This window comes from Morone saxatilis, unplaced genomic scaffold (genome assembly GCF_004916995.1).
Source record: "Morone saxatilis isolate NCDOM2014 unplaced genomic scaffold, NCSU_SB_2.0 Contig12, whole genome shotgun sequence".
In the NCBI taxonomy this organism is placed as follows: Eukaryota; Metazoa; Chordata; class Actinopteri; family Moronidae; genus Morone; species Morone saxatilis.
In genome coordinates, this window is record NW_023339674.1 from 19273210 (window position 1) to 19292277 (window position 19068).

General features: G+C 38.9%; 1 protein-coding gene across 3 annotated transcripts in view; it reads left to right on the forward strand.

Annotated features, from left to right (window-relative positions):
* si:ch73-63e15.2 (protein strawberry notch homolog 2) overlaps window positions 1-19068 on the forward strand; it is a 58093-nt gene that overhangs the window by 14846 nt on the left and 24179 nt on the right. For 2 of the 3 annotated variants that reach the window (XM_035653434.1, XM_035653435.1), the window contains exons 3-4: window positions 706-794; window positions 6815-6938. In XM_035653434.1, coding sequence (XP_035509327.1) covers window positions 706-794; window positions 6815-6938 — 213 coding nt within the window. Of the gene's footprint in view, window positions 1-705; window positions 795-6814; window positions 6939-13311; window positions 13704-19068 lie in introns of those variants that run through there. The other variant, XM_035653436.1, reaches the window with a different exon arrangement.

A 19068-nucleotide genomic window follows, 5' to 3' on the forward strand; every position in this document is an offset into this window, starting at 1 on the left:
GTCTAGAAATGTATGAGAAAGGAAGTGACTGGTATTAGTTTTCCAGAATTGTGAATTGTTATATAGAGAAATGTTTACATTATTGAAAAATTACATTTGGATAAACCCAGTTTCAAATTTAATAGGAAGTAATCTCTTCCAAAGAAATTGTCTCAATAGTCCTTGAACACCACCTAATAAAATTTCACAAATTCCATAGTGGAGTTACCACAGAATTTCAAAAAAAATTCTCAAAACCTCAGCTAATTGAAACTGAAACTATCTGCCCAGAAGAGATGATTGGTCAAAATAGGTTTCTTTATTTGGCTAAACAGTCCATTTACAATCCAGTACTATTACACTGAAAAAAGTTAGATGAGTCAGAGTCGCTCTATCATCACTTACATGTAGTTTGTAGTTCCATAGACCCTGTAGTGCAAAGATGTGGATTGATGTTGATATGAATGTCCTATACATAGTTTAATACTATAGCACATGGGAGAATGCACTGGTGTTGTGGTGGTGATGGCATTCTCTTGTGCTAAATATAAGATAATAAGATACCAAATAAAGTTTGATATGAGTATTGTTTGCTGTATTTTTGCCACAACATTCATCACTGGAAGGTTTTAATATTATGAGAAAGCTCTATTGCATGGTTTAGTGTTATATTTCTATGCTGTTTTTTTTTGTAGTATGACAGATTTTCATTTTGTTTTGTTTTAGAGTTCAATATACGCCTCCTCTGGTTCCTGGGGACCCTACCCTCAGCAGGCTGGATACAGCATACACTGCCCTATGCAATCTGGAAACCAGTAAGTTAATACAAACTCACAAATACACTCGCAAACACTTTAGACTATACCTTGCAAACAGTAACTTTCTGCACAGTGCACAGTGCACTAGTTCATACGCGGTGGCTGAAAATGTTCCATTACAAATATGCTGTTTATTACTTACAGTAGGCAGTGGCCTTTAGATTGAAGGCTGTAAACCGTTGAACTACCCACAGGAGTTTCACACATGAGCTAACAAAATGTCCCATCAGCCCTGGGACTCAAGTATTATACAGTTATATTTTGTATGAGTGTGGTGTTTATGTTGAGTGTCTTATGGATATTTAGATAATACTGTGTATATGTGACTAATCCATTATTGCCTTAGACAGCTAAAAATATATATTTAAATTCACAAATTTTCGAATACATGTATAACTGCGTGGGTTAGTGCTAATGTGATGAACAGCAATATAAAAAATGTGGCTACACTGTAATGCTGTGCCAGCTCTAATGGTAAAAGTGTTATCCTTTTGAGTTTAAAGTGTTTCAGACAATTCTTTGTCAGGGCCGCCCTGGTAGCTCACCTGGTACAGCTAGCATCCCTGACAGCTAGAGTTAATTACCACTATTAGGCCAATACATCGCCTTCAACTTGACACTACACCATCAGCTCAAGTCACTGGGGATTTCACCTTTATCAGACTTTCTTCACTTCCTGTAGCAGGTGGCCTGGTCTCAGCCTCACTAGGGGGGGTAATCTCAACATCTTGCAACTGTGCTCTGTTTTTATGACCTCATCGCCAAATGGGAGGTGTTTGTCTTTCCTGCCCTGTGTGTGTGTGTGTGTAATTCAAATGCTGTTCTTGTCTACATCTGCCATGTACCGTAAGCACCACGTCAACAGAGCAGAAGCAGTTCACTTTCAATGTAGTTGAAACATGCAGCTGAATTGTTAAACATGTGTTGTCTCACATGGTTTCAGTTTAGCAGGGCTTGTATACTGGTCTGACCTTTACATTTGATTTAATAATGGCAAATAACAGCTGTAACAACAGTCTTGTATGAATGGGTCATATATAGATTGGGCATAACTACGTATCAGTATCTCATAGTGGAATCATTTTGATGCTATGATGACCCACAGGTTAGGGTTACTACTTATTTTAAAAAGAAGATTTCATCTGTGATGGAACTTCTACAATGACTGATTGTCAGTCATCACCAAACCTGTGTCATACTAAACACAACTAAGGCAGTGTTTGCTCAAGTGGTCGTGTTTTGTTATTGCTGTCTGTGCAGTGTTTCTTTGAAAGTTCGAGCATCAGATGACGTGAGCGCACAATCTGTGGTTTTCAGGTTCACTCAGTGTAGAATTTTCTGGCATCAAGATGGTTTAACTAGACCATCTCCTACTCTGTCTCACAAACCACAAACACATTATGATTGTGATCATGATCAGAATCTTAATGTGTCATGTTTCTGTGGTTAAGGAAATTGGTGAGATTTAATATCATCTTCATTATTGTGTTGTAAATCCAACATAATTCTTTTTCAGTACATGTTTTGTCCGAGAGTGACCAAGCAGATGTTCTTTTAGCAAAGAACAAGGACTCTAATCATCAAGAGAAAGAGGTCACTCTTTATAACCAGTTTAAGGAAACAAGACGGAGGTCTTAAAGCTCCAGCATTTGCACCTCTTCCTCATCCTGTTTTCTTCACTCGGTTCAGTCAGGCTCTTTTTCACATGATCCTGTATTCACTCCTCTTTTCTTCCATGATCTACAGGCTACAGAGCAGGCTGCTGCTTAGTGTGATTGACTTGTGCTGCACGGTCAGGATGTAATTGATCGGACCTGAAAGCCCGTAGTTGTCTGCTCACATGGCCATTGAGAACAAACAGAGGAGTGAATAGATCACAAACCATCAGGGGGTAAAAAATGTGAATGGGCCATTGCCCTGATTGCACAGACTGATGCACTAACTGACGTGCATCACTCACCTCAGCACAGCAGAAACTATTATTATGAGTAGAGATAATGACGTCACTGAGACTCTGTAGAGTGAGCAGCAACGTCATAACAGCGACTCCTGTACAAGGTAATGCAGTCTAATACAATAGCTGTACAGGATATTTTCTTCTGAAAAGTAATGTTTATTGTAAATGTTGTTTATATGTTGTTCAGTTTTTGTTGAGACTGTCAAGAGGGTGTTAATTCTTCTCTCTCTGTATCAGTTGGTGTGCTGAATGATACAAGTTAGTTTCTCAACCTTGTTTTTTTTTACATGGGGTCACTCTGTCTTTATATTAAGGTTTTGGGTCTGATATATTGCTAATTCTATGTGAGTGTAGAGTTAGATTAGATTAATGAAGAGTTTTGGAAAAAGCTTAATAAGGCCTGACATAGTGCTCTGTTTTGGTGTTGGTGCACTTTCATTCTATGTTTTTCAACCAGCTGATAAAACACAAAAAATAGGATACAGTTTTATTGCTATTATGGCATTGTTGCCAGCAAGACAGAATAAAGATTAATGAGTGGTTGACATCCATGTCTTTTATCTGTTGGTCTTTCCTTTACCGTAGTTACTTTATTTCCAACCATCTGAAGACAGCAGGTATCTGTTTAGTTCTCAGTCTCTAAATGATAATGTGCATTGTCAAGCCACAATCATGCATAGTAGATCTGCTGGTTAAATTTTGTGTAACCAGCACCAGACGGTTGTAAAATAACCACAGACACCTCTTATGTGAGAGTCAAACTTGGCACTTCGTCTCTTCATTAATAACCTCAAAGGCCACCAAATTACCAAAAAAGTATTGGCATGTCACTGACACATTGGGCATGTGCACTTAACTGCTAGTCCCACTGTGCATTGGGTTCACAAAGCTCACTGTGAGTCCATAGTGTTAACATTTTTCGATTTTAAGCTTCACACTGGCAGCATTTGTTAGAGGACTACAGAACTGAATAAGAATATATTAGGAACTCTGATACGCATAGGTTGTATTTGATTGCTACACATAGGCCTCATTCTAAAAAAAATAAAAAAAGATGTAATGCAGTGAAAAGTTCTATGCTGATTATGATGTTGATCAACTACCTACCATATGTTGGGTTTCCTGTTATTCTCTAATTCAGTCAATTTAAGAGGGAAAATAAGGCCCACTGTTTTGAATCTTTTCAGCTAAAAGCAGTCACAGTTTGTGGTAGTATGTGGTTAGGTCTGTTCCACACAGCTGAGTCTGGGTGTTTGTGTACAGCGGAAAAATAAGAAACAGAACACTTATCATCTTCTATTTTTATGCCTTGTTTATTTCTAATTGTCTGTGACAAACTCTTAAGTTATCAATCTTGAAGACCCAAATCGTGTGCAGTATTTAAGGTCAACATGGGTCTGTGAAATAGCACTACATTAGATTGCTTTATACTGAACACTACTTCCTCATTATAGACTACATTTCAAAGAGATTTGCTGTAAAAACAAACAGCCTCTTTATTTTACCGTTTTCTTTTTGATCCAATGAGACAGTGAATAGAGGTGATCTTTTAGATATCCTTATCGTTTTTCTTGCAGTGTATTCACTGTTGGTACTGCCTGCAGCCAGACTGGAGTGTTTCCCAGTGCTATAACTCAAAGTTCAGTTATTGCACGCTGTTGATACCATGAGAGTTACATTGTATGATTGTGCCAGTTGTAAGGAAGAGTATTTCCAAGGAATCTGAGCAGTTCGTTATTGTGTAGTCTCGGGGCGTCTTTGATAAACATCTGGCTTTCAATGGAAGTAACATTATACTGTTGGTTATCATTCTGATGGGGTAATGTTTCCTCACAGTGAATTTTACATAACCATTGTCCTTTAATGAAAGCTGTTTAAATTACAGAAAGTTTGGTATAGTCCTGCTGCTTACTTAAACACAAGAACAAGATATTCCATATTTCTATATATTTATATAATATAAAAACGTTATGAGTTGTCAGTGGTGGAGACTTTCTAAACCATAAGAAAGGTAAACTTTCACAGCCTTTAAAACTGGGTTAAAACCTCAAAATTATCTAATGATTTGATAATTTTGAAGTTTTTATATTAAATAAATATATTAGATTCTAATGGACTAACTCTATATAAAACAATGAAAGAAATCCTGTCCTACAAATTGGGCACTTCTTAATTTTCTTACTGTTGTTATCGTCACCAATAAATAAAAGGTGTGTATTTTAGTAGAATTTGGCTTTAATAAGATAATAATAGTAAGTTTATCTTTCCAAGTAAATCTGTATCCTGTTCAAGTCCTACATTTATGTATTGTCCCTGCTAATATATGGTGTAAAGAACACACACACACACCGCTTGGCCAGTGTGGTTTTTTTAAAGTTCAAATAAGAGACTGTTAAACAATAACATGGCTGAAATGATTATCTGTACACAGTTACAGGTTAGGTAGTATGGGAAGGCTACATGTACACAAACAGTAAGTCAATCAGCTCCTTTGGCTGAGAGCCCCTAACCAGCTTTGTGTTGTTGGAAAGCAGCTGATGCCGGCCTGCCAAGACTTCTGCTGTAATAATATCACTGTCATATCAGTGTTGGATGAAGGGCCAGGAAGGGGATTTCCAGCGCAGATGATTGTTACCATTCACAGCACACGATCTTTCTGAGAAATAAACAGATTCGTTACCAGTATGATCTCATTACCATTTTATTCTGATTAAGGTGCACATCGCGACTACAATAGATCATTCCGCCCCCCAATGTGTAGGCTTAAAGTTTATTGCCACATTGAATTATTTATTTGCTTGATTGTTGAAAAGTGAACCATACAAATATCATAAAAAGTTAGATTTTTTATTTTTTAAACAAACATTTGTGCATTTGTGATCACTTTTGTAGCAGTACAAACCCGAATAAAAGCAACTTTGAAAACAGATACTTTGAATTTGAAAATGAACACAGTTAAATATTGATTTTTTTTTCTGCGTGTTGTTCAAAAATTCAACAAATAAAAAAAAATCACAGGAACCATGTTTTTCATAGACTGGCCCTTTCATCCTCTTGTTGTGTTTTGAACTTAAATCAATCAGTCTCACTGATCCCTGGCCCGTGGTTGAGGACACAGAGCCAAATCCTGTGAATAGCTTTGGCCAAGCTCAATCCCTCTGAGCCTGAGCCCTGGCACATGATTGGATAAGAGGAACATGGGATGGTACAGTTACACTTCCACCTCCACACAGGTTTAGTTTTGCTTTTGTTTTGAGTGTGCGTCCACCTCTATCAGTACATTAGTTATTGCGTTATGATGACTTGCGCTCATCAAGAAACTGGAAATATCTCATGTCGGGAATACATAGTCTGTGGACCTGTGTCTGACTGATTATGACTGGGCTAATGGAGAATGGTTGGTGTTAATGAAAGCCAGACTTTTGATCTTCAAAGCGGGTAGGAGCTGTTCTCAATATACTTTCCTTGACTTTCTGTAGACTTTGCCCTCTCTCTCTCTCCCCTCCCCTATTCAAACTTCAAACTCTTTTTGCCTTATCCTTCTTGTATTTTGACAGTTGAAATTGTTATTTAGTTTGCTTTAAACACCTGGATGCAGATGTAGACACTTATTTCGAAAGATTCAAGAGCAAATAGCTTTACTCAATGGCGTCAGTCAGTAATTAAATATGGCGTCAGCAAAACGAAACCAAAAGTGTTCTCATCTGGTAAGTTTGCATGATGTGTTGGAATTGCATGACGAAATGAGTAGTATAGCGTTAAATCATTGTATTTAAGTATTATATTGCTAATATTACCATCTTAAGAAAACAACATCCTCCATTCTGACTTGTCCCACTTGACCGCTTGATCACATGAGATGCTTTTTAGTGCCACTTTCATTTCTCTACTGGAGCTGCTTATTGCGCAGAATTGGAAGGCTTTGGTTGTACTTGGCAGCTGTACAGTGTATATTTGGGTAACTGTATAAGGGCAAAGAAACGGCAAGTGTCAGTTTCACTTAGATAAGTAGCAGTTAAACAAATAACTAAATTAACTAAGCGTATTCTTTTCCCTCCAGGCAATACCACTTGAACAGCAGCACTACCACCACCACTCCGGATGTGCACATGGACATTTACCCTGGATTCCAGGATATGGACTTTCCCAACCTCAACCTCCCTAGGAATGGAGATTTCCCCCAGGTTTGTTTCACGTAACTGCCTCACATGTCGGCATGTTTATATTTTGCATAAGTAACACTGACAAATTGAAGCACCTACAAGAGCCAGTATGAAAACGCCCATATCTACTCAAAGATCTGTCCCTCGGTTACTTGCTTGTCATAGGGAAGGACCATGCTTCCCACCCACTTCTTTTATCCTGTCTTTCATGTGTGTTCAGCTTGGCTTAATTTACCATAGAGCAGCCTGATTAAAGGCCTGTGTTGTCTAGACAACTACAGCAGTACCTGCCCCATTCCTGTTGAGGCCTGCCATTAATAGGATATTGTAATTTAACACTCTTCCACACTTATGCACCGCATCTTCAGAAATCACAGTTGGATAAACCCAGAATCTTTTGTCATTTTTAGCCCTGCTTGGAATGAGTACACAAAGTGTTCTTGAGAATAATTTTAGTTTCTTTGGGATAATCCCCAACCTGGGCAAATACAACTATAAGACTAGGACATTCGTTTCAGGATGTCTACTTACTCGTATATATTATATATTTACCTCACCATTCCACATGGTTACTAGCCATCATTTGCATTTTCTATTTCTCTGCACTCTTGTGTCCATCCAGCCAATTCCTTATAGTTAGAATCATATGAATAGGAGGCAATTGTAATGACACAGACCAGTGAGTTTCTAATCTGACGCCTATGTGGGTTGAGGTGATGAGTGTCATTATGAAACCATATTAAAAATATGCTATGATGATGAGTTTTAAAGAAGGGCAGTCATGGGTTACCAAGCAGACTGGTAGCATCCCCCTCATAATTAGCCTGTCTGATGGTAGAAAGGGCATAGCTATCAGTTTTTCTTGGTTCAACACAAGGCCAAAGCAGTAAATAATAAGCGCCCCAGTGCTAAGGTGTGATGGCAGTTATTATATCTTATTTTATTTAAACTGCTATTGACCTGTGTTTTATGTCTCCACATGTTTCCTCATGTATTTCTTGTTCAAAGAGAAGTCGTAAATTTAAACAACACTAACAATAGTTCTAATGAAAACTGTTGACAGGCAGGTCTGTGGTTTATCCAATGTCTCCTAGGCATAGTTTTGTGGAAAGACAAGTTCCCATTGAATTTTTTCTGTGCTTTGAGCTTCACAAATGAAATTCCATTCACCTCAGAGACAAATATCTCAAAATCCCAGCAGATAAAACAGAAGCTACTGCTATCTGCATAGCTATACATCAGTAGGAGTTAGTGGAAAAAATATATATTTTTGTACGTACGGTGAGTTGACCCTTTTTAAATTGAAAACAGAACTGAAATTGCACCCTACAGTATTAAATTTACCACTAACAGAAACCTTACAGTGTATAGTTTATTTTCTATAAATAAAAACACTTCACTGGATAATGAAACCCAGTGAATTGGGAGCAAAATTATGAGAAAACTTATTTCTTTTTTCTTACAGCTCTGGGCTATATTTTTACACTTCATTCAATTGGATGTAGAGCAAGGTTTTGCCAAATTAAATTAGGTCTTTACAGGTGCACAATATTATGTGGCTGGCACGGGAACACTTGCTAACACAATTTCTAAAACAGTCACCCTCAGTTTAAAAGGTCATGGGGTATTAGTGGTTTGCTAACGTTTGGTGTACATTGAGAGCCTTTATTAGACCTATTTGTATATGCAGATTTTGTTGCACTTTGTCAACCCCCGCTAGTAGAAATCTTATTGTTGCTTCAAAGGAAGCACAAGTAGACAGAAATACTACAAGAGTTTCACTTCATGTTTGTATCTAGGTGTGTGGATGAGTTTCAGAGCTATATCGTAAAAAGTTATATGAAAATGTTTTGTAGTAGTATTTTAGGCAGGGGGATTTCAAGAACAGAAGATATCTGAAGGCCTTTATACACAAGAAAATCATATGTTATCCTAATTACGTGTGTTGTTTTGCTTGCATGGATTTTGTGATTCACGTGGGGTTTCCCTAGTTTTCCATCTGCCCGTGTTAGCATGACTGGCTATACCTCTCCTCCTTACAAGTCATTGCGAGAGTTCCTAATTTGGATTTACACATCTGTCTACATATCAAGTAGACAGGAGTATGGCTTCAAAGATGTCATTTTAAGTGGTTAAGTTTAAACGAGCTCCTTCCTTTTTGGTGCGTTCACAAGCAAGTTTGGTTTCCTGGCAGTGGGGACGTGGAATGTTATGTTGCTTTTGTGAGTGAGAGAGACGTTTTGTGCTTGTGTTGTGCTTTCTCAGCTGTCTTTTCTGGTTTTGGACCCTCCCTGCCATGTGAGGCATGCAGAGAAAATGTAAGTCACGGGGTCATCATGACTAATCTGCCACCTCACACTCTCCACCCCCTTTTCCTTCCCCCCCCCCGTCACCATGGCAATCTGACCATGCCCATTTTCCCCTCTATCGGCCCACAATCAGAAAGCAGGATTTCTTGTTTTGTTTGCACTGCTGATCCATGAATATAGAAGTTATTTAGGCTTACGTGACTGGGTGGAATTGTTGATGTGACTGTGTAGTCTGTCAGGTGACTGCCATGTTTATCTGACATTTCCCTGTTTCAGTTACAGCTGTAGAGTCATTAGTGAAATCTCTTTTGGTTTGCATGTCTTCCCACAGTGTTACAGTTTGTTTATGCAGTTCACCATAGCTCTGTTGGAATATCCTCATATTACAAAGAAGCACACTGTTTGAGCATGTGAACAGGAAGTCTTTCTCTAGATTGCTGGTAACTTGAAAACAAGAGCCAAATGTTTGTTTGTGTTAGATCCTGTGTTTATATCCTTCTTAGAATATTAGTTAATTTAGATATATCAAGAGCTAACAACTGCAGTGTATACATTCACTGTACAGTGATCTGGCTGAAGTTGATGAAAACTGTCCCATTATGTTATAATATAAACATCCACCATGATGTTCACTAACTTAAGTCACATTCATTTATCTAGATTTTGTAATTTTTTTTATTTTATAGGTATCTATATTTTACAGGTTAAACGAATATGAACAATGAACAGTTGTTTGCTTTGTATGCAAATTGCACTGTCCTTTCCAGGAAACTTCTCCAGAAATGACACCTGTATATCAGATTCCTTCCCAGGAGTTACTAAACTATGATAGTGTGGAAACTTTGAAAAAACAAAAAACAAATTGAGGCATCATCATATTTACTGATCTACATAAATCTATAAGTCTGTACAAGCATTTATCTCTTGTAAAAATAACTCTGATAAGCTATTACTGATTGTGCACACACATCCCAAATCAATTTAAAAAAGGAACTCTAACCTGGACAATATGCTACTAATACTAAGAAAATAGCACTACTGAGCTTTAAAAGAAATTGTATCTCAAACTCGGTCACTGTGGTTGGAAGGAGAATTGTACTCTTTACCGCAGTGACACGTGCATACCTGTATAAGCTAAGGCTGGGTCATTTGTGGATCTAAAGTACGTGAACGTTTAGGCAGAGCATCAGAATGAAAACAAGACTTACTGGAAGACAAAAAAACAGAACTCATTCACTAACCACTCTGGCTAACCTCAAGAAGTGAACAGCACTGTGAGAGCGCACACATTAACACACCTACTGTATACTTCGTATTTACATATACTGTACGTATACATGTAGACACACTAAGGCACGTTTAGGCATATTCACACCCTTAGTCTCTTGCTGCATACTCTCGTTCATCCTCGCGGTGCGGTTCCTCTCACTATTACACACACATACTGCACAGTACACTTCTAGGAAGAGTTCATGTGCACAAAGTCTGCTTTTACAGCTCTTCTCAGTATTGCTTTTGGGAGAATCAGACTCCCTTTATTTGCCAAATAAGTTGTACCCTAAGCCTTGAATAGGTTTTTAACCCATCTTGACTTTAAGGAGCAATAGGTTACCATTATTCAGTGCCCTTAGACCAGCTAGATATAAGGTGACAGAGGGACTATATCCCTTAAATACTGTTTTATGTATTTAAACTGAGAGAGAAAATCCCAGAGCACCCACGTGGGCACAAGAAGAACATGCCTCTCCACACAGAAAGACCCCAATTAGTCTCAAGCTGAGTTGAACAATACAAACCACAGAGGCGTGCTGCATAAGGTCCACTGATTCCAGGGTTTACATTCCAATCCAATTTACTTTTGAACCTTTGCACCTCCAGGGACCCTGTAGCTGACAGATATTAAATGTGGCATGCTGAATTTGAAATAAATCTTTATAAAAAAATGTGCACAAAACATCTAGAAATGTGAAGTTGATATAATTCTAAAAAATGTTGACTTCACTTTGAAGCTGCAGTACTTGAAGTAAATCCTGAAATCATAATGATCAACTCAACGTCTGCCTCGGTTTATTTTCCTGGCACTGAAGTTTATCTTGTTTTTCTTGACTTTCTTGCAGTCAGCCAATCACGATATAAATCAGTTGATATTTCTCATATACTTCCTTGTAAGACGCTCTAACACTTTGTCATTTGGATGGCCTAGTTTACAGGAGGAACTTAAAGGTTGTTAATTAGTGCGCTGTTTTCCTTGAGGAGTGTGTTCTCCACCTGATCCACTTTAGTTTGAGATCAGCTTTGGGTAGTTCAACCACTATCTGTCCAGTATTTGTTAAAAAGATATTCTATTTATAATATCTTATATATATATAATATATATATTAGCCTAAAAGCTAAGTTTAAACCTACTGCACTTTTGTTGACAGTGCTTGTCACACAACGTGTCAGTGCACGTGTATTGTGTTTAAAACAAAACATATTAGTCGTGATACAGCTAAATACAGTAACTGTGCAAAAACCTTTTCATGCAGCAGAGGAAGTTCATCTAACACGACAAATCATTTCCTGCAGCATGGTTACAGCTACCGTAATGCAATTTTTGATGTATGCAGCTGTAATCATAACAGCTCAGGATAAACTGATGCCAGCATCTCCAGCTGAAGTGAAAATAGAACCAAGACTCAGTGCGAACTGGAATCAAAATCAGACCTGGAAATGTCAACCAGAATGGCTGAAATCTAAACAATGTCAAATTCTGCTCGTGTGTGGTTATGATTGTCATCAAACTTTTTCAAAACACATGTGCATGGGACTATGAGAATTCATCTTGAAGTACCTGTAAACTTTGCACTCAGGGTTAGGGTTGTCAGGCATGGATCCTTCCTTGTTTAGGCTGTGATGCAATAAGGTGTGTCTGTTTTGTGTATTTGAGTGTTTAAAAGAAGCTCATCAATGATTCATTCCTCCCTAATGACCATCTATGTCCCACTAACACACACACACACACACACACACACACACACACAAACACAAACATTATTCAGAGGATTCCCACTCATACAATGATGACACCATGGACAGGCGCCACTCCGTCTCTGAGAGTCTGACTCCCCTTTGGTCCAGCAGAGATGGACATTACAGTACCTTGCCATGCTGGCTTGATATCACATATTCCTGTAATCTGGGTGTGCACTCCAATCCACTTGTGAAGGAGGTAAATCACATTATTTCTGTTCATAAATACCACAATTTCCCTATTTATGTCTGGCTCTTAAGCAGTTAACATTGTCTTCAGATAAACTAATGTTACAACACTGTCTTTGATCAGAAGCTTAGATTTGTTGAAATGACCCATTTGCCATCAGATTCCCAGAATATATTTTTTTTAACAATCGTGCCCCTAGTTCCAGTAAGCGGGATTGACCATTTATGATGAGGTATTTGTGTAATTGTGTACAGATAGAAGTACTGTCTGATGCCTGAAAGACCCTTTTGAATAGGCAGATTTGATCTGTTAATACATTCCTGGCCTGTAATGGAGGTCCATGTGAAAACTGTGAATGTTGATGTCCAATCTCTTTTAATGCTGATTAACACAACAGAGCTGCAGATATAAGGAAATTAATTAGAAAACTTATTTGCTTTCACTGTATTAATCAGTAGTCATTACTAGAACAGCTGCCTTAAAATTGAGCCTGTAGAGACAAATAGAAAGATAAAGAGCAGAGTATAAAGTAAGACAGGCAGCAAGGCAGGGAGTCAGTCTCTAAATATAATAATCATTAAATAGTGGCCTAGGCCCATTAAACATAGCGGTAAGCAGCGGGGTGTGAGGAGCAGCCAGGTCCAGAGCGCAATACTGTTTACACTACAAATGCGGTTGAGTTACACCATGTACAGTAAAATGGGCCCGACTGCCAGTAACTCTAGTCACTTACCAACAAAAGCATCATTTCCTGAAAGCTCCTCCCTCCTCCCTCCCTCTTCTCCCCACCTCTCCCCTCCCCTCCCCTCCTCTGCTCTCTCACTCGCTCTCCAACCACCTTTTTGAGCTCTGAGGAACTAGTCCACAATCACTATGACTAAGCCCTCTATGCAAATACCTGACTGCCCTGGCGAAGCAGGAAGCATGTTTTAGACTTGCCTGTGTCTCTATCCGTAAGAGTAACACAGAGTTTGTATGCGTGAGCTTGTTGCCCAGAGCATACCTGCGGTAGAGGCAGATGTGTGTGTTGACCCAGAGAGGAACTGTGAAAGAGCTAGTGAGAGTCCACTATTGGGTGGAAGCGCACCAGCTGTAAGGTGAATACCACCACTTTGACCAACACATGGAAGAGGCTATCGCATTCAGGGATTCAAGGTGAAGCAGGAGTGTATGTGTGTGTGTATTTTGCCCCCCCATACTGCAGCGTTTGGACCCATGTCTCTCATGCAGTTCTGGACTAAATTGTATTCACAGCTGGGACGACCGCTTCCCAAGGTACTGGTACTGTTTGCTTCTTTTTTGTATATATTACGCTGAGTCAAATCAGTTGTTTTTAAGACCTGCTGTTATTTTGTTGAAAACTCATTTTATTTTTGGTGTCGGGATCAATAATTGAAAACTGTTAGATGAGGTATTGTGACTAACTGAAAGCTGCTTGTGTGAAGATTTTTTATTGTCCTTATCAGGGAAACTTTAGATAAGACTCGTAAGCATTAGTTTGTTTCCCACTTAAGGCTGTGTTTTTAATTTTAACTTCCTTGAATGAATTTTGAAAGTACTTCCGTATAATTACACTGTGTTCACACTAATGAAAGCAGGTCTGTGCTTCTCCTTTATTCTCTATTGTCTGTCTGGTCTACTTTGAAATTGATTTGTTATTAAAATAACATTAAAAGTTCAGAAAAATTAGTGGCAGATGACAGACCTAAACTGTGTAAAATGAAAATAGTTCTTAAATTAATCTCTTTTCTTTTTTTAGTGCTTATAAAGGCTGGTTTCCTAGAGAAGGACTGAGCCACATGCTCGACTAATGACATGTTCCAGTACAAATCTCCATTAAAATTTGTTTTAGAGTAAGACTAGGCTTAGTTTGTTTGTCCTTCTTTAGGTAACCCAGGCTAAGGATTTGGGCTCATTGTTGAAAGCTGGTCTTTAGTCAGTCAGCAAGTCAGGCTGTGATTTTCTTTGCTGGCAGGCCAGAGTTGCCAGTCAGTCACCCGGTGCTCCTTTTAGGCTCTCATTCCCAGCCAGGAGCTATGACAAATGATTGTCTGCCTCACTCCTAGCTGTCTTCCAGTAAGTGCTAGAACCTGATATCTTCTCAGTCTAAATAGCACTCTTGTCTGTTTTCTGGATGGCTATTGAATATGCTCATTGTTCAATAGAACTGCATTTTTTATTTATCATTCACTAGACTACACCGTGTTGGTGGAATTGCAGCTCATATCACGCATAATGACTTTATTCGTGCAAGGCTTGCTGAGCTCATTTTCACTGAATGTCTGCTTAAGTTGGTGAATTTCACCATGTCAGCGTTTCTTCCCTCACAGAAATTTGAGAAATTACACAATTGGTGGTTTCAAGCAGCTTATGCTTTAAGCAACATTTATTTATTTATTTATTTTTTTTTAGTTAACTGCATGGATGAACATTAGCTCAGGCTACGGATGATCCTGTTGTAGCCTCTGTTAGTTTCTCTGCAGGAAGCTGACTGAGGTGTCTCCGTCCACAGCATTTGTAGTCCATGCATAAGTATCATTATCAGTGTATTTACCATATTATGTCACAAAATATGTTCCACACCCTTGAAGAATAGGTTCACAATTGTTCAAGTCTTAATCTTTAAAATAGTCAGGTTCCTATATGAACACTGAAAGAGGTTTTGCTTGTTGTAATCATTCCTCCTTTTCATTCTGGATTTTTAGAGACGCCCTCCTGATTCGCTTTCAGTGTAAGTGATGGCGGCCAAAATGTCCTCACAAAGTGTATTTTAGGAGAGATTTATCTGAAGCTCAATCTGAGGCTTTCACTGGCTGACAGATGTTAGCGGGGTTTTCTTCTAAATAGTCTCATTCCTGACTATTGTTTTATGAACAAAATTGAAAAATTGTGAACCTGTCTTTTAAGGTTAGGGGCACAGCAGGGCAGCCTTTTGGTGGGCACATGTTGTCAGTTTCCTGGTATTGCGTTAAACCTCAAGTATGACCTAGGCGTGCAGCTTACGGGAAGTGAATGAACAATGATGGAGAGGATGAGTGAGAGAATGGGGGGTGGACTGACTATGAGTAGTGGAGAAAATGCTGCAAAGAGAAATCAAAGCTTACCACCTTGTTATCTTTAGCAATATCAAGCTATGCCTGCAATAATTTAAAGCATTATGGTAATTGTGTCACACATCGGAAGCAATTAGAACTGCAACAGTGTAATAACTCAGTGTGGTGCTGGGTGAAAGGACCTTATAACAGGGTGGTTTTGTAGCTAATTATTGCTGGCCGTCAGAAACAATTCATGCTCCTTAGATGCAGGACACAAGACGCAGTAAATCTGTCAGGTCTGACAGTATACAGAAAGCAGGACAGTTGCTGCAGTAGGATGAAGATGTCAGAGCATAGGTGTCACGGATCATCTAGTTTTACTGTTAACTGGTGATTTCAGCTTGTACGCATCAGTGGTCAACTACAGTGATGGTTAAATGGGAAAATTCCACTTAGCTTTTCATTCAAGACTGTATGTACAAAAGTCAAATAGCCATCCATCTAGCCACAGTGACTCTCTCCATGTACTTAAAACTGATCACTTTGGGCTTTTTTTTGCCCACTAGAAACACCATTCAGACTACAGCATCCAAAATAGTCATAGAGTTAAATCAACACCTCGTTGATACAGTCTCAAATCAATCAAAATACGAGAAGCTTTGCGAAGGTAGGATTTCTTACAGGGTTGTTGTATTGGATTAAAGGTGGAATAGCACCACAGTGGTTAGCAGTGTCCTCTGTTTGAATCTGTTGTGCATTCTCCTCGTGTGCAGCGCTCTGGTTTCATGCCACAGTCCAAAGAGTTGCAGGTTACATGGCTCTAAAATTTGCCTTTAGGTGTGAATGTGTTTGTCAGTCTGTGTGTTTAGCCTGTGATAGCCTGGCCTGGCCTGACCTGACCTGTCTAGTGTGTTCCTGCCTCTCACTCAGTGTGTGCGTGTATGATAAGAACATCACACATAAATCAGGGGGTGTCCTGTAGCTTGATAGTTAAGATGCATACTATGTAATCAGAAGGTCACCAGCTTGATTTTAGTCAGGGACCTTTGTTGCATGTCGTACCATACCTCTATCTCTGCCATTGTTCCTGTCTGTCTCCTATAGACAATACTCAGATGTGATAAAAAGGCAAAAATGCCTTTTAAAATGAACAAATAAACAAATAAGTCAAGGTTCAGCAGGTCTATAGATGGCAGCCATTGAAGTGCTCAATACATTTGTTTAAGACCTTTGTAGAGCATAAAAATATTATTCTCTCTTTTGTCCTCTTAGTGGGTTGTTACAGTACTTTGTTTGACGTTTATGATGAAATTGGTTAGGGCCTCTGTGGCCCTTACTGGATTGAATTGATGTTGAAGTACCTTCCTTCCTTCCAAGTCTGAAACATATTAAGTAAAAATGATTGTAAATGTCTTTTGACTTGAGATGGTTCACATCATAGTCAGCATAAAAACGTTGTTAGTTAGTCGGTTTGTCTGCCAACTGCCACAAGGTGAAAGTGTAGCCAACTTGTTGTAATCGTCCCATGTGCCTATGATAGTAAAAGAGTAAATTCCCTCACAGGTTAGCAGTTGATTCTTGAGTTGATAACCAAGTGAGCATCTTACGGACAATGAGCCCACCTTCCTGAGTGACAGCGTGATGGTAGTGCAGTGACCACAATGTGGGTGTATGTCACACTCAAGACGGAAGAAAGCAAGGTTATTTGAGGTAATCTGAGAAGCTGTTAATTCCATTGTTCAATTTCATACAACTTTCATACAACTAGATACAAACCTTGTTATCTAGTATTGGCCTCCCACATAGAGCAAAGTAAAAATAAGATATAGTATTGTTTTTCATTACTGAGACACAGTGGACACAGTCACATGGATTCATTGAGAATTTTATAACCTTTAGAGATATTTTCTAGGCCATGCTGTATGTTACTGTGTTTGCCCCCATTGCAAGTGTGATATGTTGAAATTTCTGCATAACTGAGACGTCATCTTGCGTCAGAGTTCCCCTCACATCCACTTTTCTCAGCACTGAGCATGCAGGCTCACACATGCGTTAGTTTATTACACATAAACACAAATACATGCACGCAAAGTTGTTTGAGACATAGAATGAGTCATTTTTTTCATCCACTTTTCTTGTGTTTTCGTAATTTCACAAGAACCTTTTTGGATGCACGTCATTTTTTTCTAATTATCAGTTCAAGATGTAGATTTCAACTATTGAGACATGCCTCTGTGAATGCCAGCTCATCCTAATGGCAGTCTTCTGTGGGTGACGCCTTGTCGGCGCAACCCTAAATACACGACGAATGAAATCTTATCAATCTCACTGCCCCCTCTCTTTCTTTTTCTGGCTATTTCCTCTAATCATTTTTCAGATTTTCTCAACTTCTGCTACTCGATCTTCTTGTCCTTACTGGAAAAAAGAATCTAAATTTGCCAAGTAGATTTATTTGCTGGCAGTACCATGTGTGTCATAGAGCCTTGTTACCCTTATTAGTTTTCTAGTAGTCAGCTCAGTTTAAGCTTCAGGCTCTCCTACACACAACTAGCAAAACAGTTCTTTGAACCAGCTCTGTCACTCGGCTGCTAGCTGGGACACTTGACATGGCATCCTTTTATTTTCCAGAACATATGAAAACACTGGAAAATTCCAGGACGCTTGTAAGCAGCAAGCTGTCCCTGGCTTGCTTTACTCACTTGGCACGACATGAAGGCTTGCCTGTCAGGAGGTTGCTGGACCGGGTCTGCCTGTATGATTGGCTTAGGATAGTTGGTTAGGGCCAGGCTAGACTTAGCTCTCTGTAGGCTAGACGAGGATGACAAAATAATTTTCTTTTGACCCCACAGCTATAAAAATGTAAATACAATGAAATATCTCTTATTATTTCTCAGACCATACCCTCAGAATAACATTTGCAAGTTTAATGTCAGCACAGTTGTTAAATAGAGTCAACCTGGGTCTTAGGAAAATATTAGTAGAAAACACTGATTAAATATTATTGTCAGAAGCCTTTTAACATCAGTTTTGGCTCTGTGGTGCAGGGTCTTAAAAGGAGCACTTTGCGGTTAGTGGAACAGCTAAAACCAGTACAGTTCTCTAGACCTGACAGTTTTAAGTTGTCTGTAAAGGGCGGTTTAAAAGTATTTTTTGGCTGATGGTTGTGTGACTAAAACAAGATGTAAAACTTTCCATGTACACTCATAAAAATACAATAACGTCTTGAGAAACTGGCTCCTGAATCAAAGCTCCGTGACAGGATAAGCTGATTTATGTTTGTCTTCTAGAGGCATCTTGATCAATGTAATACTGAATTTAAAAAAAAGGTCTAACTGACTGTCGTCTTCTGAATAGCAGGTCAATCAAAGAGCTGGTTTGCCAAAAAAGTCTGTGTCTGCCTTAAGTCTGCGAGAAGGTCAAGGAAAAGGAAAAACTTACAGCTGTCCTATTAAAGTCGCAGCTCAACAGATATGCCAGGGATGTAGGACATGCAGACAGCTTGGCATAACATAATCCAGACAGAAAGAGTGACACCAGTGGTGGCTTTTCAGTTCCTGGCCCCAGACCCACCTCATGAAAAGAGAAACACACACAAACACACAGAC